Source organism: Paramormyrops kingsleyae, chromosome 4, assembly GCF_048594095.1.
Source record: "Paramormyrops kingsleyae isolate MSU_618 chromosome 4, PKINGS_0.4, whole genome shotgun sequence".
NCBI classification, from domain to species: Eukaryota; Metazoa; Chordata; class Actinopteri; order Osteoglossiformes; family Mormyridae; genus Paramormyrops; species Paramormyrops kingsleyae.
In genome coordinates, this window is record NC_132800.1 from 30,554,329 (window position 1) to 30,576,890 (window position 22,562).

The 22,562-nt window shown below is 44.7% G+C and overlaps 2 protein-coding genes and 1 non-coding gene across 5 annotated transcripts; all 3 read left to right on the forward strand.

Annotated features, from left to right (window-relative positions):
• Window positions 1-106: 106 nt before the first annotated feature.
• On the forward strand, window positions 107-13,906 carry atp1a2a (ATPase Na+/K+ transporting subunit alpha 2a). Of its 2 annotated transcripts, XM_023791093.2 has the most exons (24): window positions 107-238; window positions 1,451-1,534; window positions 2,226-2,285; window positions 2,370-2,573; window positions 2,769-2,882; window positions 2,981-3,115; window positions 4,594-4,711; window positions 5,207-5,475; window positions 5,560-5,758; window positions 6,149-6,258; window positions 7,486-7,620; window positions 7,715-7,794; window positions 8,266-8,375; window positions 8,690-8,865; window positions 9,250-9,386; window positions 9,836-9,986; window positions 10,147-10,315; window positions 10,964-11,118; window positions 11,212-11,335; window positions 11,585-11,730; window positions 11,920-12,050; window positions 12,390-12,491; window positions 12,699-12,790; window positions 13,258-13,906. In XM_023791093.2, exons 1-24 carry the CDS (start codon window positions 227-229, stop codon window positions 13,284-13,286), a joined length of 3,042 nt encoding a protein of 1,013 aa, XP_023646861.1. In that variant the 5' UTR covers window positions 107-226; the 3' UTR covers window positions 13,287-13,906. The 2 variants fall into 2 exon arrangements, with proteins under 2 accessions (XP_023646861.1, XP_072567212.1); XM_072711111.1 differs by having other exon boundaries at window positions 10,964-11,335.
• Window positions 13,907-15,366: 1,460 nt separating this feature from the next.
• sdhc (succinate dehydrogenase complex, subunit C, integral membrane protein) lies at window positions 15,367-20,401 on the forward strand. 2 transcript variants are annotated; one of them, XM_023791094.2, is made up of 6 exons: window positions 15,367-15,500; window positions 16,380-16,439; window positions 17,097-17,198; window positions 17,910-17,971; window positions 19,342-19,505; window positions 19,993-20,401. In XM_023791094.2, exons 1-6 carry the CDS (start codon window positions 15,484-15,486, stop codon window positions 20,095-20,097), a joined length of 510 nt encoding a protein of 169 aa, XP_023646862.1. In that variant the 5' UTR covers window positions 15,367-15,483; the 3' UTR covers window positions 20,098-20,401. The 2 variants fall into 2 exon arrangements, with proteins under 2 accessions (XP_023646862.1, XP_023646863.1); XM_023791095.2 differs by lacking the exon at window positions 15,367-15,500 and adding an exon at window positions 15,580-15,793.
• Window positions 20,402-21,103: 702 nt separating this feature from the next.
• Window positions 21,104-21,177, forward strand: trnar-ucu (transfer RNA arginine (anticodon UCU)). Its single transcript has one exon. It is a non-coding gene; the product is annotated as a tRNA-Arg (tRNA).
• The last annotated feature ends 1,385 nt before the right edge of the window (window positions 21,178-22,562 follow it).

Sequence of the window (22,562 nt, forward strand, 5' to 3'; positions counted from 1 at the left end):
TAGGATGGCAGGTGGAAGTAAGTGGAAACCCTTCGGGGTGGGGGAGACAGTTCGGTGGGGGGGGGGCGCTTAATATGGTTTAGGTTACCCTGGGGGGGTTGGGGGGGGCATGCAGAGTACAGGGGGAGGGGTTGTCAGTCTTAAAAAAGCAACCAGTGATTTCCACATGTACGAAGTGTCTGAACGGTGAGGTCCTTTCATTCTGCGCAAACTACAAGAGGACAGCATGGGAAAGGGGGTGAGTTCTGCGTTTTCTGTATCAGCAATTGGGCAGCTTCTCTCTGATATATACTTTGCTAGACTACCGTGGGGGGGGGGGGGGGGGGGGTCTGGGCTGGAGTGATGAAGGAGAGAATTCTCTCATTGCTCGGACTGCATGGGAAAATCCGGCGACCGAGGGAGGAGATCCAGAGCCGGGAACCCAACCTATGCCAGTCCAAGCTGAAGTGGGAGAAAAGGCCCCCGGCTTTGAGAGCAACGGGGAAATTTGTGGAGTATTTTGTCATGCCTGTGCTGCCGTGTTGTGTGTACAGTGACATTTTTCACTATTTGGTTGGTCTGACCTTTGTCAATTCCTCCAAATCTCTTGCCTTTGTAATGTGCTTGCTCCTCTTTTTCTCTTCCTCTTTTCTGCCTCTTTTCTGTCATCGCTCTCCGGCTGTTTTTACTTTCTCCGCGTGTCATTCTTTCGTAAACACCTCCCGTGTCCTCCTCCTCTCATTCTTGCTCTCGTTTCTCCCACCTTGAGGTTTGATTGACAGGCACAGATGCTGCTTTTAATGACGACGGTCCCACCCCTAACGTTCACAATATTTTTCGTCGGGCAGAACACTGACACGCACAGGTTTTCAGTGACATATCAACATGCACTGATGCATGGAATTATTTTTGGCAATTTGGAAAAAAAAAAAACAGCTATTTATAGATTGCATTGAAAATGATTGGCATGCTTGTGATTTATAGTGAATGAGGAGCAATGTGTCACCGCCATTCATTGAGAGATCTAGTAGATGATCTAGCGGTGATCTAGCAGATTTCGTTTTTTGTGCTATCAATCAGCCACTTATTTTAACCGACTTCCGAATAGTTATTTTATGAGTTCCTATTGGCTTAAATTAGATGGGCCTGATGACATGTTGTAATTTCACCCAATGTGTCACATTTTTTCCCATCGATAGACAGAACATGTGTTAAATAGACTCCCCTCCCACGTTAAACCATATGTCCGTGTGTTATCTTATCCATACTCAAGTCACGTTTGAATATTTTCTTGCCTAAATCGCGTCAGCTATGTGACTGCATAAAAACACGACTCCCAGTCAATAATGGTGTCTTCACCATCCATTTGTATCAGGGGGCCACCAGTAAAGCCACTGATATCGCGTAAAATCTGCCAGGCTTGGCAGGCATTCTCCATGCGGCGAATAACGCTTCCCTATATCCCCTTTAGTTCGGTCACGAAGGCAGCCCGGAGGGCGGCAAGAAGAAATGGAAGCAAAAGAACATGGACGAGCTGAAGAAGGAAGTCGCTATGGTGAGGGCCGGCCCAGGGTCACGGGGCCCGCGACCGCGCTCCGGAGGAGGGGCCTGCGCAGCTCTTATGGGCGCCATGTTAGAGTGTGGCTTAGCCAATTCCATTCAGTTCAATTTATTTTTATATAGCGCCTTTCCCAACAGAGTTGCCCCAAGGAGCTTTGCATGGGTGTGGTGTGACACATAGTAACATCAGTACGACAGAGTAATACAAAAAGAGGGAACGGGAAAAGAAAGAAAGAAAGAAAGAAAGACAGTAGAGGAGAGGAACCAAAAACTCCCAAGCAGGGAGAAAAAAAACCTCTGGGGCTCCAAGGTCACCTGACTGCCCCCCCCCCCCCCACCCCGGGCATGATAACATTATTGAAATCAAGGAAAAAATGGATTATCGTTTATCTGTTATTTCAATGTTTGGCATGTGGCTTTACTCAAAATGACGTAAATCTGTACGCTTTGTAGCCATTGGTACAGAAGGCGGTTTTCACTGAAGCAGCTCAGGTTAGAGCCCGATCTCACACACGGATGTCTTTACTAAAGTAGGTCTGCTTGGTGTTGCATCACCGAGGCACTGGCAGAGGCTTGAACATTGAAGTTTTCGATCTCCAAAGTAGCTGCTTGGTTACTGTTCGGGTTGCCTGCTCAGTGATGTCCCCTTTCGGCTGATCGTGTCGCCTTTGAATGCCTTTATTCAGGATGACCATAAGCTGTCACCTGAAGAACTGGAGCATCGATATGGACTTGACCTCACGAAGGTAGATTGCTCCCGTTCTGACCCTTGACCCCCAACCCGGACCTCCCGAGGTATTTGAAGACTGCTAACAGCAGCTCCCTTACAGGGTCTCACAAGCAGCAGGGCCAAAGAGATCTTGGCGCGGGACGGACCCAATGCCCTCACACCGCCACCCACCATCCCAGAATGGGTCAAGTTCTGTCGGCAGCTGTTTGGGGGCTTTTCCATCTTGCTCTGGATAGGTGCCGTCCTCTGTTTCCTGGCCTACAGTATCCAAGTCGGCACGGAGGATGACCCTGCAAAAGACAATGTAAATCCACCAATCGGCCAATAAATGCATCTGATTCGTTTAAGTTCTCTCAAGTGTTTGCAGTCCTCGGAAAGCTCTGTCAGATACCTTTTTTTCACAGAAGATTAGAAATGTTGTTGCTGATGTCACGCTTGTCACTGTCATCATGGATGTGTCATTTACCATGTCGCCACTCCTCTCTGCTGCCCTCCTCAGCTGTACCTAGGCGTCGTTCTCTCCGCTGTCGTCATCATCACTGGATGCTTCTCCTACTACCAAGAAGCCAAGAGCTCCAAGATCATGGACTCCTTTAAGAACATGGTTCCTCAGGTAGGAACGTCTTGCCTCACTTTGTCAGCCAGGAGAAAGACCTTGATGCCACTTCTTGCTTTAACGCTTCGCCTCTTCCATGTCTCTCTCCTGGTTAGCAAGCGCTGGTTCTAAGAGATGGAGATAAAATACATATCAATGCAGAGGATGTGGTGGTTGGGGACGTGGTAGAGATCAAAGGAGGCGACCGCATTCCCGCCGACCTGAGGATTATTTCTGCTAGCAGCTGCAAGGTATGGGGGGATGACATCACAACCTGGGGATGACATCACAATTTAGGGGTGACATCACAGAATGGGACAGGATGACATCACAACCTGGTTGGGGGGGGGGGGGGGGTTGGGGCTCAGCAAGACAGGGATGTTCTGTTATAGGAGCCTGTTTCTCTTTAGGTATCAGTGGATCAGTTTTAGAACAAAAGTATATTTCTTTTATGAAAATGAATTAAATAAAAGTAGCAGCAGTGGGTGCCAGCAGCCATAAAGCCCTCATGAGTGCTCCAGACCAGTTAATCAGTGGACCCTGGCAATAGCATGTTGTTCTTTCACTCCTCTGACAGCTTGCCTGAATCAAAGTATCAAAGTGTTTGATTTTTTCCCTGTCTTGTTAAAGCTAAGCCTTTTTGCCCTGCCACTGGGCTTGCTGTGCCCATGGCACCCTAGCTGAGTCTCTCTAAGCCCCCATACCCAGCTGAGGACTGTAGGATTATGACTCACAATGTGCTGCAGTTACTCTTGAATGCTCATGGCTAATTACAAGCATTTATGGGAGAAGGGCTTTAAGATCAGAGCCCACTGTACTTCTCGGGAAGTTGCATTAATCCAAGTGCCTGTCAAGTCGGGTGGATATCGGTGGCCAATTTTTGAAATTTCACTTTAAAAATATGATCCTAATTATAAATATTAAAACATACAAGTATCATTGGAAGGTCAAGAACTGAGCTTAAGACCACACACGCATAAAAAATATCGAACATATAAGATTCAGGAGTGTTTCAAAACTTGTCATTTGTACAAGTACAATGAAATTCTTACTTGTGTGCCTCCCTTCAGACATAGACAGATCTAACATAGCGCAGGTTCGACTGTACATGCAACAAATACAAAATTAATTAATACAATATACAGACATACAATAGGTACTATATAAGTGGCCCAGTTTACCCTTTGTCCCTCTTAACCGATGTCCACCTGCATGGTTAAAAGAGGGCCCTGGTCCCCCTCCCAGGGTGCAACGGACAGGGGCAGGTGATACGCGAAGGACATCTTATATAAGGCATATGGTATCGTGTTTGCATGGCCCATAGACGCGTATGAAAGCGGAATGGGCACAGGAAAGCGGTGTTACTTGGGGTTTATAGGGCGCGCAGAAACTAGGCCAGGGTGTTATCAACACAACAAATGCGGTGGAAAAAGCAAACACAGCTTCAGCCAGACAGAGAAAAAATCAAAGGAGTGGACTTGGGGGAGGTGTCCGGGAAATGAAAGCATTGGATGTGGGTGGCGTGGTCTGTTTACTAGGTGTGCAAGGCAAAGAAAATATTTATAGTGAAAATATAATTTACAGCGAAAACAAAGAAAAGGTGGATTGAATCAATATGACATGCTGAATTCTCCTCTGAGATCGCCACCCACCCACCTCACAATTATATACTGTCTTTTTATTTTATAATATGCAGAGGGTTCTATGAGCGCATTTGTATCTCTGTCAGGTGGATAACTCGTCTCTTACTGGGGAGTCGGAGCCCCAGACCAGATCCCCGGAGTACACCCACGAGAATCCCCTGGAGACTCGCAACATCTGCTTCTTCTCCACCAACTGCGTGGAGGGTCAGTGTTTCTTGCCACCTTGTGCCCTCGCCTGTCAGTCTGAGTCCCTCACGTACATGCAGTGCGTTCCCTTCTGAGCGAGATTCTCTAGCTCTGTGTGTTAAGGTATTATCCTCATCCTATATCCTACTTACTTACACACATATACATATGTACACATCCTTTGCCTGCGTTGTTTGCCTCCCCTCAATTGATGTACTTGACCACACCCGTGTTCTCATGTACCCGTTTTCCGTCGTCTTCCATTGCCGAAGTCTAGTTCCAATACTCAAGGATAGATGCACTGATGATGGTAAATATCCCCAGACGTCATTCCTGCCACGCCCCAAATATCAAAAATTCATCGGCCGCATCCTTGCTGAACGAGACCAATCCCATGATTCATTACGCCCCAAGTTCGTTCTTGGGAGGCAAGTTAGCTAGACCCGTCTAGCCAAAACCACAAGTACGATCTTCACAATCTTGGTATTGAGAAACACCCTTGGTGTTTGTCAGGCACTGCCCACGGGATCGTTGTTGCCACAGGCGACCACACGGTGATGGGCCGTATCGCCACGCTGGCCTCCGGGCTGGAGGTCGGCCAGACGCCAATCAACATGGAGATCGAGCACTTCATTCACATCATCACGGGGGTGGCTGTCTTCCTGGGAGTGAGCTTCTTCATCCTTTCCATCATCCTGGGCTACAGCTGGCTGGAGGCCGTCATCTTCCTCATCGGCATCATCGTGGCCAACGTGCCTGAGGGGCTATTGGCCACCGTGACGGTGAGTCAGCCGCCGGCTGTCGGTCGACCCACATTCATGGCGATCCATCACGGGCCCTGTCTTCATTCCGCAATTCCCGTTCAGGTGTGCCTCACACTCACGGCGAAGCGCATGGCCCGCAAGAACTGCCTGGTGAAGAACCTGGAGGCCGTGGAGACCCTGGGCTCCACCTCCACCATCTGTTCCGATAAGACCGGCACCCTGACGCAGAACCGCATGACCGTGGCCCACATGTGGTTCGACAACATGATCCACGAGGCGGACACCACTGAGGACCAGTCTGGTGAGGCAGCGTGCCCAGTTCCTGACCAGCTCAGCCGGGGGTTAACTACTGATGACACTGACACCCAGTCACTACAGGCTAGACTGATAGAGACAGCTGACAGCCTGCTTTAGACATTAACCGAAACCATAAGCTTCACGACACTGACAGCTTCCTGTGGCACAGGATAATATTGCTTGCTAAAGGGAAATGCTGACAGTTTAGCCAAAAGGCGAAGCTGGGAAAGTCATGCCGCTCTGGGTAATACTGACAGATTTCTACTGGGAAGCTTACATAACACTGGAAGCCTATTATGAGGAAATGGTGACAGCCAGTCACGGAAAAATACCAACAGCGGGGTACAGAGGCCGAGGTTAAGCTTACAGCCACCTGTCTCCTTACGTTCCACAGGCAATACCTTTGACAAGACTTCTCCGAGTTGGACTGCTTTGTCGAGAGTGGCTGGACTCTGCAACAGGGCTGTTTTTAAGCCGGGACAGGACGACATCTTCATCTTAAAGGTGGGTCTGGACGTGCCACAGCTTGATCACTTTGGTTTTGTAATAACCACAGCATGAATCAATGCCGGGGTGGCAAGGTGGTGCAGTGCTTCCTCTGGGTACCCTGGTTACCCCCCACAGTCCAAAAACATTCTGAGGTTAATTGGAGTTACCAAATTGCCCGTCAACATCAATATTTTAAATCGATGCATCGTTTTTTTTAATTATCTTAATAAAATGACCTTTATGATTTCTAAAACACTTCAGTTCATTATTTATGGGAGTACATCAAATTATCACAAAACAAGTAGGTGGTTTTACACTGTGCAAAGTGTGATGTCATACCATCGCACGAGGGCTGTGCACAAGCACCTGAAGAGGAAGCACACCGGCGCTGTTCTGGATGATGGACCGCCAAGTGTTGTCTATTGATGTTTATTAAATTACCATTAGAACGGAGAGCTTTTAATATCTTTTGTACTTATAGCTGCTAAATAAACTGATTATTAAACCCATGAAGCTGTCTGCCTGCTGCATTACAGTCCTCATTGAATAAGTGTCGAAATGTTTAGGCTAAAATCTGGGCTTTTTCTGCGTTGATTGACGGTGCCGGTGTGTGTGTTTGTGCACGTTGAACTTGTTCAACACGTTGAAAATTGCCGGCCATTATCTAAAGCCATGGCAATGACATAGTTTTTGTCAGAATGAAATTAAATTAAATGGTCAAGTTGATTTTCTGGAGGAAAATTAATCATTTAGATTAATCGACCAATCGATGAAACGGTCAATAGATTAATCTATAAATAATTATCCGCTAGTGGCAGCTCTACACTGAAATGTGCCAAACCTGCACCAATACTGGGCACACTTGGTGTGAAACCGTCTCTGTGTTCCTGGATATTTATAGCCGTTTTTGAAGAAATGTCAGAAGAATTTGCCAGAATTTGACTAAACTTTTATGACACTGAATAATATTGGTGATTATAATTTGGCACTGATTTTAACAATGACAAGGATGGTAACATCCAAGATAAAGATGCATATGGCAGTGATAATGACAAAAATAGTTATGAGGATGGCAGTGTTGATGACGATGATGATGATGACAGTGACGATGATGATGATGATAGTGACCATGATGATGATAATGACGATGGCAATGACGATGATGAGACGACGATGACAGCAACAATGGCAATGATGATGACAGCGATGATGATGATGATGATGCTGATGATGCTTCCCCAGAGAGACACGGCTGGTGATGCCTCAGAATCAGCCCTGCTGAAGTGCATGGAGCTTTCCTGCGGCTCCGTCCGAAACATGAGGGATAAGAACCCGAAAGTGGGAGAGATCCCCTTCAACTCCACAAACAAATACCAAGTGCGTGTTCGCACGTTTGTCCATGTGTTTGGTGTAAAGACCCTTCCGGCCTCCTCTGACAACATGTCGTTTCTCTCACTCTTTTGCTTCTCAGCTGTCCATCCATCAGTTTCAGGAGACGCCCAATGGACATCTGTTAGTCATGAAAGGGGCACCTGAGAGAATCCTGGACAGGTATTACATTTACACATTTAGCAGACACTTTTGTCCAAAGTGATGTACAAGTGAGGCTTCCAGTGAGGTATAAGTAGCACTGGAGTAGGATCTACACAACACCTACCAAACAAAGCAAGTCTTAATAAGACTATTGAAGGACCAGAGGTACAACATACGAACATTCAAGGAATGTAAAGAGGCATCAGGCTAGTAGTGGAATTCATGGAACCCAGGGGTATGTTAGTTACTAGCAAATAACAATCAATCACCGAGTCAGCTGATCACTGTCCCTAACTACACTGAACATCACCAATATGTACATATCAGTAAGCACTGATGAAATAATTAATATTTCTAATGGTGTCACTGGCACCTATTTACGCCTTGGCATTCACTGGAGTCTCTATTATCTGCCCCATTACCCTGGATAGGACAAGTCGTTTCAGAAAATGGATGGATGGATGGATGGATGTATTATTTGTTTTTCAGGTGCAGCACAATCATGATATACGGGGAGGAATTTCCTCTGGATGATGAGTGGAAAGATGCTTTCCAGAATGCCTACATGGAGCTGGGGGGATTAGGGGAGAGGGTGCTGGGTAGGTTTGAAGACTAGACTTCTTCTCTCTTCCTATTGTTCTACCACTTGGTGAACTGACTTCAGAAAATGCGGAATGGTATTTGTAGTGTTCATTTCCATTCAACAGCTAAAGATCAGCCTGTAGGTGTTACACTCCGACAAGAAAATAATAATAGTGTTTCTTTTAGTGACGGCAGGCTAGTAATCGTGTCCCTTTTGCTGCGCCTGGATAGCAGTAATCTTGTGTTTATTTGTGCCACGAGAGTACTAATGGAGCATCTCCTGTCACCACAGAGCACTAATGGAGTGTTTCGGCACTGCGTTTCCTTTCAGGATTCTGTCACGCCTTGTTGTCACCCAGCCAGTTCCCCCGGGGCTTTGCCTTCGACTGCGACGAGGTGAACTTCCCCACGGACAATCTCTGTTTCCTGGGGCTGATCTCCATGATCGACCCTCCCCGCGCGGCCGTCCCCGATGCCGTGGGAAAGTGCCGCAGTGCCGGCATCAAGGTGGGCACAACGATGTCACCCGGCGGCATGACAAGTCGCCACCAAAAAATCGGGCACATTGACAAAGCAGTAAATTATCGAGGGGCGCTAAGTTCTGCCTGCTTCTGCAGAGCAGGAATACATTGATGATATTATGTAATAATAATATTGTAACATCTGTGCATCAGAGTCGTTAACCCACAGGTTGCCAGTTTAAGTCCCAGGATGGGTTCTACTGTTGTACCCTTGGGCTAAGTACTTAACTTTAATTGTGAAAATATCCAGTAAAAACATTGCTGTTAAAAATAAAGACATAACAATATGGTAATAATATTTTGATAGTGATTTTGTCATCATAGTGCAGAGGTTTCAATTCAGCTAAACAGTGCTAACGTTACCCTGTAGGTGATCATGGTGACCGGGGACCACCCCATCACCGCCAAAGCCATCGCTAAAGGTGTCGGCATTATCTCTGCGGGTAACGAGACGGTGGAAGACATCGCCGAAAGGATGAACATCCCAGTCAGCCAAGTGAACCCTCGGTAGGGTGAGACACAAGATTGTTGCCAGCGCAAATTCATTCAACAAACATGTTCAAATGACAATCGCTTATCTGGTAGAGCGTCAGTTGAAGCTTCCCCAGGAAGTACAGGTATCAAGGCAGGGGACATCTTACACAGGATGTCAGTCCATTGGTGAGCACCCTCTCACACATAATTACCTGCCATGGGAAATTTACGGAAATCAATCCGGTCGTTCCACAAAATATCGTAGCGACAGATTGTGAGTATTGCCATAGACATATTTATTGTGTATTGGCATCCCATACAGGGTGAACCCAAGCCAGGTGCCAGGTATTGTCTGGCGTATGATCTAGGTCCGGCCACGACCCTCACTGGGATAAGCGACGTTCACCGCAGAACTTTTTCAGAAATCACACAATTTGTGTTTGCGTCGGCGTCTTTTCACCCCCATCGCACGTCTCTCGTAGCGACGCCAAGGCGTGTGTCGTCCACGGCGGAGACCTGAAGGAAATGGCCTCCGATGATCTCGACAACATACTGAGGAACCACACGGAGATTGTGTTCGCACGGACGTCGCCCCAGCAGAAGCTCATCATCGTTGAGGGCTGTCAACGGCAGGTGAGGGAGGCTACATCTGTATGGTTCCCACAGGTCTGGACGGCAGCTTGACAGACAAAAAAAAAGACGTGAGCTGGTCTGATATCTAGTGACCTTTTCTTGTGACGTTTAGCCGGCCACATCCAACTAAAGGGAATCTATCACCTCGATTCTCTATCAGGGAGCGATTGTGGCAGTAACTGGGGATGGCGTGAATGACTCTCCTGCCCTGAAGAAGGCAGACATCGGCGTGGCCATGGGCATTGCTGGCTCGGACGTCTCCAAACAGGCTGCTGACATGATCCTGTTGGACGACAATTTTGCCTCCATAGTCACTGGAGTGGAGGAAGGTGAGGAAAAGAAAGATGTATGCTGAAAGATCTATACTGATGGGGTCTAGACTGATAACACTGATAGCCATAAGGGTCTATATTCCGAGGTTGTCCAGACTGAAGAACTCCATACTGGCTCGTTAATAGGATTGATTCTTAAACATCAACCCCACCTCCAACTGCTTATCTAGAAAAGGCTCATATTCCCATCGTCTTTATAAACTACATATATTATCAAACAATATGTCATAGAGCTCATCTTAGCACATCGTTGTTATGGAATTAAGTATAAAGGCAGATCTCGAAAGACCCACCCATCCATCCATTCATCCATCCAACCATTTTCAGAAGAGCTCTAAAATGACTAATATATATTTCTAACTTGAATAAAATGATTTAAGTAGCACAAGGTGTACTCTTTTCTCCATTTCATCAGCTCCAACGGCATCTCCTTAGCCTCTGCAGATTTTATTGAGACAAATCTATTGTCATATAAATGACAATGACGCTGGATAATCCACATAAGCCACGAACTTGACCTCATTGTCAAGCACAGATAGGACCAGAGGCTGGAAAAAGGACAAACACAACGATTAACACAGTGAGGTAAATGCAGGAAAGGAGGCTCCTCTTGTTCATGTCATGTTCATGTCTTCACCCATCAAGGTCGCCTCATCTTCGACAACCTCAAGAAGTCCATTGCCTACACCCTGACTAGCAACATCCCTGAGATCACCCCCTTCCTCCTCTTCATCCTCGCCAGTATACCGCTACCCCTGGGAACCGTCACCATCCTCTGCATCGACTTGGGCACTGACATGGTGATTGCATGGCTCTTCATCCTCTGCCCCATCTCCCTGAGTCCTCTTGACCGTTCCCTCAGACTGAACTACGCCTCACTTCCCCACCTTCAGGTGCCGGCCATCTCTCTGGCCTACGAGATGGCCGAGAGTGACATCATGAAGAGGCACCCCAGGAACCCGCGCACAGACAAACTCGTCAATGAAAGGCTGATCAGCATAGCGTATGGCCAGATTGGTTAGTCCTTTTCCTCTCTGTCTCTCTGTCTGTATCTCTTTTTGTCTGTCTGTCTTTCTGTCTCTCTGCATATCTGTCTATCTGCCACACTGTCTGTCTTTTGGTCTATCTGTCTGTCTGTCTATTTGTTTCTCTGTCTGTCTGTCTGTCTTACATTCTCTGAGTGCGTCTCCCAGTCCATCCGTTCATACTGTTGTATATGTTTTTCATCTTGTCATTATGGCCGTGTACATTTCCCTCTGCCTCTAGGGATGCTCCAAGCCCTGGCAGGCTTTTTCTCTTATTTTGTCATCTTGGCTGAAAACGGTTTCCTGCCCTTCAATTTGCTGGGAATCCGTCTGGCATGGGATGACCGGAACAACAACGAAGTGGAGGACAGCTATGGCCAGCAGTGGGTGAGAAATGGGAACAGGGGGTATAGAGAGAGGGGGGGGAAAAAAGAGGGAGAGCTGAGTGAGAGAAAGTGAAAGGTTTGTTGAGAAGACCAGACTAAACACAAATCCACATCACGGGCTATACTTACTAAATGAGATTATATGTATATTAAATTGTATGGAGTCATGCGTGTATTTTTCTTTTTTCAGACATATGAACAGAGAAAGATCGTAGAGTTCACGTGTCACACGTCCTTCTTCATCAGCATTGTGGTGGTGCAGTGGGCCGACCTGATCATATGCAAGACCAGACGTAACTCCGTCTTCCAGCAGGGCATGAAGTGAGTAATCATTACTGACTGGATGAGTAATGCAAGTAAACCGCTCGTCCTGCAGCATTCCACATGTGTGTCTCATTGCCAGGGTTTGATTTCTCTACCACTGCATGGTATGTCTGTCGCACCTCTTCTTGGCGTGGGACACAGCATCAAAGGCGGCTTTATTTATTGTCGTGATTTGTGGGAGATCCGGAGCAGGGCCAACGCGAGATGGATGCGAAGCAGATGTTGATCCACCACGGATGATTTAAAGTTGAAATCGCTCGCATATGGAGTTATTGCTGACTTGTGATTCATCCCTCTGCACCTGTTCGCTGTGCTTTTCTGCTTCCTCTCACGCAGGAATCGGATCTTGATCTTCGGCCTGTTCGCGGAGACCGCACTCGCCGCCTTCTTGTCCTACTGCCCGGGCATGGATGTCGCACTGCGCATGTACCCCCTCAAGTGCGTATTTCTCACGATGTCCTGAGATGACTTCTGACACCAAGTTTGCACCATTGCTCACTGTTGTCACGCCGTCACAGTAAAAACAACCGCGGCCTTTGATTCCACCAAGTCCACACCACCCACCGCTGAACATGTCTATATTCCTGGTTTATCCTCTTTCTTGATGTCAGCCTCCGAATCTCCCTTTGCCCGCGTATCTTTCAGGATCTCCTGGTGGTTTTGCGCCTTCCCCTACAGCTTCATCATCTTTGTCTACGATGAGGTTCGCAAACTAATCCTGAGACGACGCCCAGGAGGTGAGCCGTCACTGACACGTGCACACAGCCTTGGGGATAGTCACACGCTCCCCGTCTCGTCCGCTCGCTCTCGATCTCACACCCACAGTCTCCAGAAATGTCACACGCTCCCTCAGAAGGCACACAAATCAGGGCGGTCGTTTTTCAGAAGCATGGCATGGAAATTACTTACTGCTGCCGGGGACAGTGGAGTTGGGGCTGTCACAGCAGGGGGGGGGGGGGCTGATAGTTTGGGGGGGGGTCCCCTGCTATGATGAGTGTGGGGTCAGAATCCTCTCACAGTAATTTACTCAGGCCAGTAAACCAACGTTGGACTTTCCCAAAGACTAACCATGGCCAGTGCTGCTTAGGGACAGGGTGATAATAATAGATTTCCGAGCAAATTAATGTTGAAGTGTGTTCCTTACGTTATCTTACATGAAGGAAAGTGTTTTTGTACCTTTCTCACACTGTGCTCTCTTTTGCAGGTTGGGTCGAAAGGGAGACTTACTATTGAAAAGTGTCGAATATCTACATGCTTGTGTGCATGTGTCACTTTATTGTATTGTTTATAGTATTACTGCATGAAATTGTTGTACTTAACCTGTATCTTCCAGCAACACCACATCTCCTTAATTCCTTTCTTAAAGGAGCTAGCCGTTTCCATGGCAACGGATTTCTAATTGGCTAATTTATTATACCTATGTCAAATTAAATTTTTCACATGTACTTGGAACAAATGCATATGTTTCACTTCGTCCAAGCTTCCTTACACAGTAAGAGAAAACTGATAGAACTTCAATTCAGAAATAAGGGATTTGAATCAATGAGGCCTTGGTCCATGCAGTGGGGCCGGTCGCATAGTTACATTTACATTCAAATAAGCTCTTCATGCTAAGGCTTCCAAAGGCTGCATTTTTTTCCTCCTATGCCAATCCGCAGCAGTTTTTCCAGTTTGGAAGACTATGAATTGCACTTTTGCAACAAGGATCATTAAACATAGGAATATAGTGACTTAACAGCATATGATAGGGAAAATATGTCCCTGAAAGACGTGTGCTCATTGTGTATGATTTATTCATTCTGTTCCTGATATATGTTCAAATACTATATAAATAAAGAATGTTGAAGACCAAAGATGAAGTTGTTTTATTCATCAGCACTTTCACATTTAGATCACTATAATGATTGAAGAATCGCCCGTCCAGGTTTTGATGCTTTTCTTATTGAATTTTATTGAGCTATCAACCGGAATATGTACGTGTGATATTAAGGTGTAATTGGTCCACTAACAGTTTTCAAAGTTAGTAGAAACGCTAATTCGCTAACTAAAATGCTACTTTGCTAATCAGTGGTTACCGGTTTAGTGGAACCCTTCCCACCAGTGATGAATACAAAAACCTAATAAAGATTTGTTGTATTTAAATAATTGGTGCCCAGTTATTCTGCTAAACTTCATGAACTATAAATTATCAGTGGCACTGTATGCCAACAGATTAAAAACGTGCTTAGACTAAATAATTTCCATTGCACAATCTGGCTTCATACAAGGAAGACATATCTCTCATAAATTCCACCTTGCTATCAATCTCTTACAATACCCAAAATCAACTAATAAGGATGCAATTGTTTTATTTATCAGTTTCTACAGAGCATTTAATATGGTGGAACATGTTTTTATGTCACCTTTGCTTCACATTGATCAAGATTCTTTTACTATCAGACAAATCTTTTATCAAAGTACTATAGCAGTCTAGCTTTGTCAAAACAGTGATCCATCAGACAGTACGTCAAATATCTTCTTTTTCAGTTCTACCAGTAGCTCAACAGCTCCATCATTTTACCATGCATTGTTCCGACATCAATAGAATTCAGACAGCAGAATATTCTTTCATAATTAATGAACTGGCACATGATACATGTCTGTTTTGAAGGATAATAGCCAAGTTCCTGTTATCTTGGATGCTTTGAAATTGTTACATTTGAATTATTCAGAGAAAGAGTAAAATTATGGGTGCACATAACTCAGAAGTGGAATACGGGTTAAAGAGAAGATTAAATGGTTTGGCATTCTGATAAGTGATTTAAAAAAAATCTAGATTTTACAGGAATGTTTTTAATTGTAGGTTACGGAGGAACTTGACAATTCAAGATGTGACTTAAGATTTGTGTGCCTTGCTTTCTCTTAATGCGTATATGCTAAAAGGAGCCCTGACGTTGACAAACTAATTAAATTCCATACTCCTTGTAACGGCACAATGTAGATCATGCTATTATTGGAGATATTCTGAAATTTTTCGTTGCACAGACCTTCTTCAATAATAGCTATTGTTTTAGAAAAAGGTTTACTAGATTTCTAGCATTTTTTTTAAATAGCAGTTCTCCAACAGAGAAAACAGATAGACAACCCAAGATGGTAGGGAAAATCACTTTAAAAGTTACATTGGTTTCGTCCTTGTAAAGTATTTAAAACGCTAAATTAAATATTTCATCAGATTGTACTTTCTGAAATTATAAACTGCAAAGTACAACATATTTGTATTTTAGGGCAATAATACATCCCCCCCATCCTCCGCACTTCATTCGACAGACGGAATGTGGCTCCTTGGCAAACGCAAGACTTTCCCGCGGAGTCCTCGCGCTTTGTCCTGGCAGGAACGGATTTTAGCCGAGGAACTTCCGCTACGTCACTTCCTGTTTTGAGGGTCGTGAAAATGGCGTTGTTATTAAGGTCAGTAAAGCTCGTATTTCGTACGTCTTTATGGTGTGTTGTTGTCCTTCCTTAATACGACCACGGTTACACTGGTAATCTTATGTCATGCGCTGTATTTTCTGGCTTGTACTTAAAAGAATTTGCTTTTTATAGAAGATGAAATAAATGTGGTTTCTTACACCAACAGCTGCAGACTCCTATAGCTAAGTTATTCCTGTTAGTCGTTTGAAAATACGCGCACAGCTAATTAATTAATGAATTCTTACAAATTCTGAAGTAAAGCCTGTTGGACAACAAGGTCACCCAGTGCGGTAATTGGTTTTTCTTAGTTTTACTGGCTTTCCAGTTGTTTTCCGGGTATCAAGCAGTTCTATTTAGTAGCTGCACCAAGTCGTATTTTCTAAATGCGCGGTTAAGGAACATAATGTCATGGATTATTAATACTGTAAGCAAAGTGCGAATGAATCTCGCTGTCATAATGGACTTTCCACTCGGTTAGCGCTATGGTCCAATAAAACAGTGCGATAAGTTATCTTGATGAATTCTTATTATCTTGAATACAGCAATGTTCAGGGGAGCAGAAAATAATCGGCATCTCTCTGAGTCTCACTATATATTCATCAGTGGAGAAAAATAAGACAGTAGTTAGGTCTTTGCTGATGCGGCATCCACTTTATTAACAATAATTGGAGGAGGAGGACATTTCCAGAACACGTGTGAGCCTGAGTGAGCAGGGGCGGATCTAAGGGGTGGGCGTGACCAGCCTTGTTGCATGATTTTTCAGTGCGGCCACCCCCAAAATATAATTGGCCCCTGACGGCTACCCCAGTCAAAATTTTCTGTGTGTGAGGATGTTTAATGTCACAAAAAAGTTTTTCTTTTTTCTCGTTGCCACAGGTCCTTAGCCCGCCAGGGACTTAGCGTGACCAGAGCACAGTCTTGTGTCCCGTACAGACAGTGAGTATCTAATTTGCGTACAGTGTACCTAATGAACAACAAATTTTTATTGCTTGCTATATTCTCTCTCTGAATAAAATGTCATTTTCTTTGGGATTGTACTACAACGATGTGTCATTTTAAAAAAAATTTTTTTTTAATTTGATATCTAATACTGTGATGAAGATCATATACAGACAAACGCTAGTACTTTAGCTTTGGTATATGCATTAAACAGATTGATATCAGCCTCTCCATTGTCTTTAGATGCCTCTTATGTAGTAAAGGTATTAATTGTTTCATTTGAAAGCTTTAATATTTAGGGTGGTGTATAGTCTCCAGTTTCTTTTTCTGTTTGCCTTTCACACAGTCTATTCATTTATTTAATGTGAATAATTATCAGCTTATTGCTTTCCATTTGCATTGCCCATTAATGTGAAACAGTGTGAAATGAGAATTGTTTTAGCTAATATAACATTATATATGGCTAAACCGGCTATCTAAGTGGGACATAAAGTTGTTTATTTTTGCAAAAATTAATATATTGGGGTTTTTTTTTTTTTACAATTTGAGATATTTGCATGAACATAACAGTTTATGTGTATCAGTGTAAATGTTAGTAAGAATGTTTTGTGCAAGAAATTTGCTCAGAAGCTTCAATGTCTCTTTGTCTTGCAGTGTGGTTCCCATGGGAACCAGTGCGAAGGAGGAAATGAATAGGTTTTGGGCCAAAAATACCAGCTTGAACCGACCAGTATCTCCCCATGTTACCATCTACAGGTACAAATTTAATCTGTACTGTTTTATGCTGGTTGTGGGTGTGAAAGGGGGATGGAGAAAGTCTTCCTGTAATTAAAGTCCCACAGGCACTGAGGGCTGAGAGCTTGTCTTGAAAAGCATCCAGAATTCAAAGGTGATGGCAGTAAACCAATAGTCAGAACGCAGAGCAAATAATTTGAGGGAGCACCACAGTGCAGTGACCATTAAAGTTTACGGCATTATTGCGTGGGTTTCCCTGACTGCATGGGTAGCTCAAGGCAGAGAAACTGAGGATACTATATAAGCTGTAATTGTTGCAGAACAGTCACCTTTCAAGTGGAATTTTTAATCCAGGTAGGTGATCTCAACTTGCGTTTCTTCTCGACCCTGAAGACCCTGTTTTCTGATTCTGGCAATGACGAGCGTGCAAAATGAATGACGCTCTCTACACTGGGTTTTCATCTTATTCCGACGGGTGGAACAAAACCCTCTTTGTTCCCTGCGTTCCTCTGGTTTAATGATGTGGGCCGTTCTGCACATGTGCAGAAGCGGACTCGCTGTGAGCACTGCTGTCTCCCATGGTACTCCGTCTGACAGGAAAATAAACTGTATACCCATGTGTGCACTAGGGGGAGATAATTGGCGTGCACTGTGCCTGCACGGCTGCAACGCTTCCGCTGTGCAGGGCTGTAATCTTCAGCAGTCGTCACGGTAACTGGCTGTGTTTTGCAGGTGGTCGATCCCCATGATGATGTCCATCTCGCATAGAGGCACGGGAATCGCGCTTAGCACAGGTACTCTGCTCCTCTATATTATTACCTTAAACCACCCACCCCCCCATTTGGGATAAAATGGTACGCTGTCCTGTGGAACATATTTTTGCTTTTCTTTATTTGATTTTTCACAGTCTGTGTTTCAGTTCATCGAGTCCCTATTTCACAGTTTAGTTTCTATTCGTCCGCGCACGTAAGCACATATCGAACAGCGGGTTGGGGTTAGCCTGAAGCGTATGCCGGGGGGGTGCGGAAGAAGCCAGGGGGGCACCCCACAAAGGATGAGAGTCCATCGCCGGGCATTTTTTAAGCTTGTTTTTAAGACTGACCCATTTTAGTGAAGTTTCTTTAAAGCCTAACAGTTGCTTTTTCAGATTTGTGGGATTCTTCTGTGCTGCTTCCCGCAGTGAGGTGAACTCCCTGTTGTATGCAGCATAGATCCACTTTGATTTGTATAACTCCAAAATGTGAAACAACAAGAAACAAACTTTGGTTAACCTTTTATTTTTTTACATTAAAAGACATGGGAACCCCTGCACTCCGCAATAAACCAAATATCTGGCTTTCCCAGCCTGCTTACGCCGCCTGACATCCCCGGCAGAGCCGGCCTGCCGGCTGTATCGAGGCACCGAAGCCGTACGTTTGCTTTCGGTCCCAAGCCACCATTTTGTAACAAGGAGAAAAACATTAGCGTGTTGTTGCTATCATGAGCAGTGCTGGGGAGGTGCCAGTTAGCCAGTAAGCTGGCATTTCCCAGACAGCTGGCGCCCGCGTGATGGGAATAGCTCCTGGTGTGTTAATTAACAAAGTCGGAGTAGATCCTCTGAATGCTGTTGCCAGCTATTCCCTCGCCGGCCCGAGAGAGTCCAAATGCACTTCTGAACAGCTTGATCTCCTGCCAATGTAAAGGCGGAACGTCTGAGGCGGCGATAGGCCCGGCGTTCTCGCGCCTCGAAGGACGCACGCCTTTTCAGGCACGGCACGTACCCGGCTTCAGATGTCAAACTCTCGCCCTTCGGTGGGCGTTTGTGAAACGGAACCGCCTCTCAGGAACCCTCAAAATTCCTGGAGATGACTAACTTTTAGAAGTTGTAAGATGAAAATACATCTGTAGTTGGCCGGGGGGGGGGAGGAATCCAGTTTCTGGCTGTGCATGATGCCTTTGCACAGACTCTGTTATTACCTATCCATTGTAGTACCACCTCAGACTGTGTGTGTTACGCTGGTCTGGTATGAAGGAATCCCATGCTGGGAGACACTGATGCCATCCGCATGAGCAGTCGTTGATAGAACTGCTAGTATCTGTCATGTTCGTTATGCTTACGATTCTTCGCTGATTGCCTTCCGAATTCTTGTTCGTTTTTTTTTTTTTTTTTTAAAACCCTCCCTAGGTGTCTCTCTGTTTGCTGTGGGAGCCCTGGTTCTGCCTGGTGACTATGCCCACTGTCTGGAGCTCATCCAGTCCTTATCTCTGGGCACACCCATAATCACCGGTGCCAAGTTTGTCCTTGCATTCCCCTTCGCATACCACACCTTCAACGGCATCCGTCACCTGGTCAGTGCACTTTCTATACATCTATACACAACTCTTGTTTGTTCTGGGATGGATGGATGGATGGATGGCAAGGTGAGCAGAAAATATGTACCATGAATGACGATCTATTGAGAGGTCAGTATGTATTTATGTACAGTAACATGTAGAAATAGTGATAAAGTGGATTTCTCCATCCTGCCATCTTCATGCTACTGTACAAGTATACAGTGCCATTCCAGATACAGATATTGCACATTACATGTGATTTGCACGTTAAGGTAAGATGATGCCTTAAGTGTGTGCAGTGCAGCCTCACTCCAGCACAATATCTCTGCGTGGCTAAACTTTTATCATGCTGTGAGACCTTTGTTTTTTTGATGGATTGGTAGGTGTGTCCCAGTGGCATGTATGCGGGGAGACGATAACGTCTTTCTTTGTCTGCTATCTCTGTGCCCTCTTATTTTCCACGCTCTTTGTCTCCGTCCACATCTCTTCCCCTCCCTTTCAGCTGTGGGATGTGGGGAAGGGATTCAAGATCCCTGAGGTCTACCGCTCCGGCTATGCCGTCCTCCTGCTCTCACTCCTTTCATCCGCCGCCCTTGCAGCCCTCTGAATACCCAGAATGCACCATGAAGAATCAAGGGAGAGCCTTGCTGATGGTGGAAGATGTTTTGTTCTGAAATGGATGGGTTTCTCCCCTGTAATATATTAATAAAAATCTGTATAAACACACAGTTGCCCAAAACTGAAGTTTGTTTATTTTCCTTGAATGCTGGTAACCTAAGAATGGTATCACCCATCAGTGGTAAATTACAAAACCTGTGTCGCAGAAAATACAACATATTCATTCTTGATGCTGGTTGTGGGTGAATTATGAAACAAAGACTACTGTAATAAAACTACATGACAAATATTAACATCTGTCTGAACGTGGTGCTGTTTATTGGAAAAACTTTTTGTTTCAGTGTTTGAGGATTTAAGTGGGTCTGTGATGACGTGTATGTACCCCCCCCCCATGCGCATCTTTGTATTAAATTAAAGGCTTGGGTGAAAAGTGACGTTCGGCAGCGGTCTGCTGTTAACCGCACCGCTCTCCTGTCCCACACTTCCTTCTGAAACTGACGTCATGTTTCAGCGTTTTTCTCGCAGGAATTGCAGCGTGTTTAAACTGCGATTCCCACCATATGTCCCCCCGCCTCCCCTAATTTGCGTTAAAGTCGGTTACAAACACCTAAAATCAACTTACGGTGGAGTTGTTCGTGCACCAACGAAAGCAGACCGGGATAATGCATAAATTGACTAAGCGTAAGCAAAATATAAAGTGCTCCGTGGACTGACAAAAATAGTGAATACTAGATGTATTTTGTATTAACATATGTATGTCGGGTGGTTCCGATTTAAAATCTGTTAGATATTCTTGAATTAAGCGCATTAGAAACTACAGTCGCCATTTTGGCTCTGAGCCGCGCTAGCGTTCCAGCGCCCTCTACGTGTACAGTGAGGTAGAGCCAAAATGCCGCCCGAGTGGTCCTGATGCTGCTAGACGCTACTAAATGCTGCGAGGCACTATAGAGGGATATTTGGATTTATACCGGGTTTTCCCACTTAGTAGCGGCTCAGTCTCTGTGGCGCAATGGAATAGCGCGCTGGACTTCTAATCCAGAGGCTCCGGGTTCGAGTCCCGGCAGAGATGATGCTGTTGGTATGCCTGTGGAAAGCTTTCTTTTGTATGACTAAACAAATTCCAATGCTGTCCTTTCTCATTTCATTACCACATAACCCGCTTAATGTTTTAGGTTGTCTGTGAATACTACCAAATTAGCAAAATACTTTACAATCACAGTGATAATAAATTCTTCTGTTACTCTTAATTCAGTGAATTATCTACATTATGATTGATAACAATTTATTTAAATTAAAATCAGGTTCATATGGAATACATATTATTATTATTATTATTATTATTAATACTACTACTATTACTACTAAGAAACACATATATAGCGAGCGATTTAGATTAATCTATAGATGGAGTAAATATAGAAAATTCATTCTGTAGATGACTAACAAAGTTGTGTTTTCACAGTCCCAAGGAAAATAACAAGGGTCAAGTATTCCTTCATCTCTTATTCACATGCATATACGATCATACAAAGGATTCTAACTAATGGGATGCAACCATTTATCCTTCGTCATTGCCGTTCGGAGCCGACATAAGAGAATAATCAGAGCGAGAATACGACGTCATATCGGCTGGAAGTGGGGACCCATTCTCCCAGATCAATCAGGTTCCATTGCACTGCTGCATTTAAAATTAAAAAGTGCGAGGATAATAAAATCTGAAACGTTTTCCGTCATTAAATGACGTAATTCGTAGCTCTTGGGAACTGGATCGGTCGTGGACCGTATTGTAATAGCATTTATGAATCACCAGATGGCACTATAGTCGCATCCATTTCAATACTTGGCTTCATTAATCCTAGATATTTCGCAATTAAAGTGCAAGCACAATCAACTGCGCGCATCCCATGTACAAATTAGTTATATACACACAGTCATATACAAACACTAATTTTGCAACCCACCAAAATCAGTGAACCCTAATATACATTCTGCTTACCAAATCACATTAAGTCGCAGTGTAAGGCACTCACCCAATGGGGGCATCTTTTACTTGGTCTAAAGCCTGCCTGTAACGTTTAGCTGCTGATTTGGCGCCAGCGTTTCGATTCCCGTTTAACCCTGTATTTCCCAATACATGTATTCGATAAATTAGCTCAATACTTCTAGGACCCTTTGCATCGAAAAGTCTTGAATTTTATTCATGAACAAACCAACCCACGTGTTCTCTACCTAGCAATTGTACTCGTAATAACAATAGGGACAGAACCAAAATAATAATGTTTGCCGAAAAAATAAAAATGCATAATAGCAGACCGTTCAATTATATACATGATTGTTGGTTATCGCACTAATGGACCCTCCTACCATCCAACCATCTACAGGCTGTGGCCTTGCCCTTTCCACGGAATGGTACAGACCAAATTGTATTAAAATCCCCTCCCCTCCCTTCCCCTC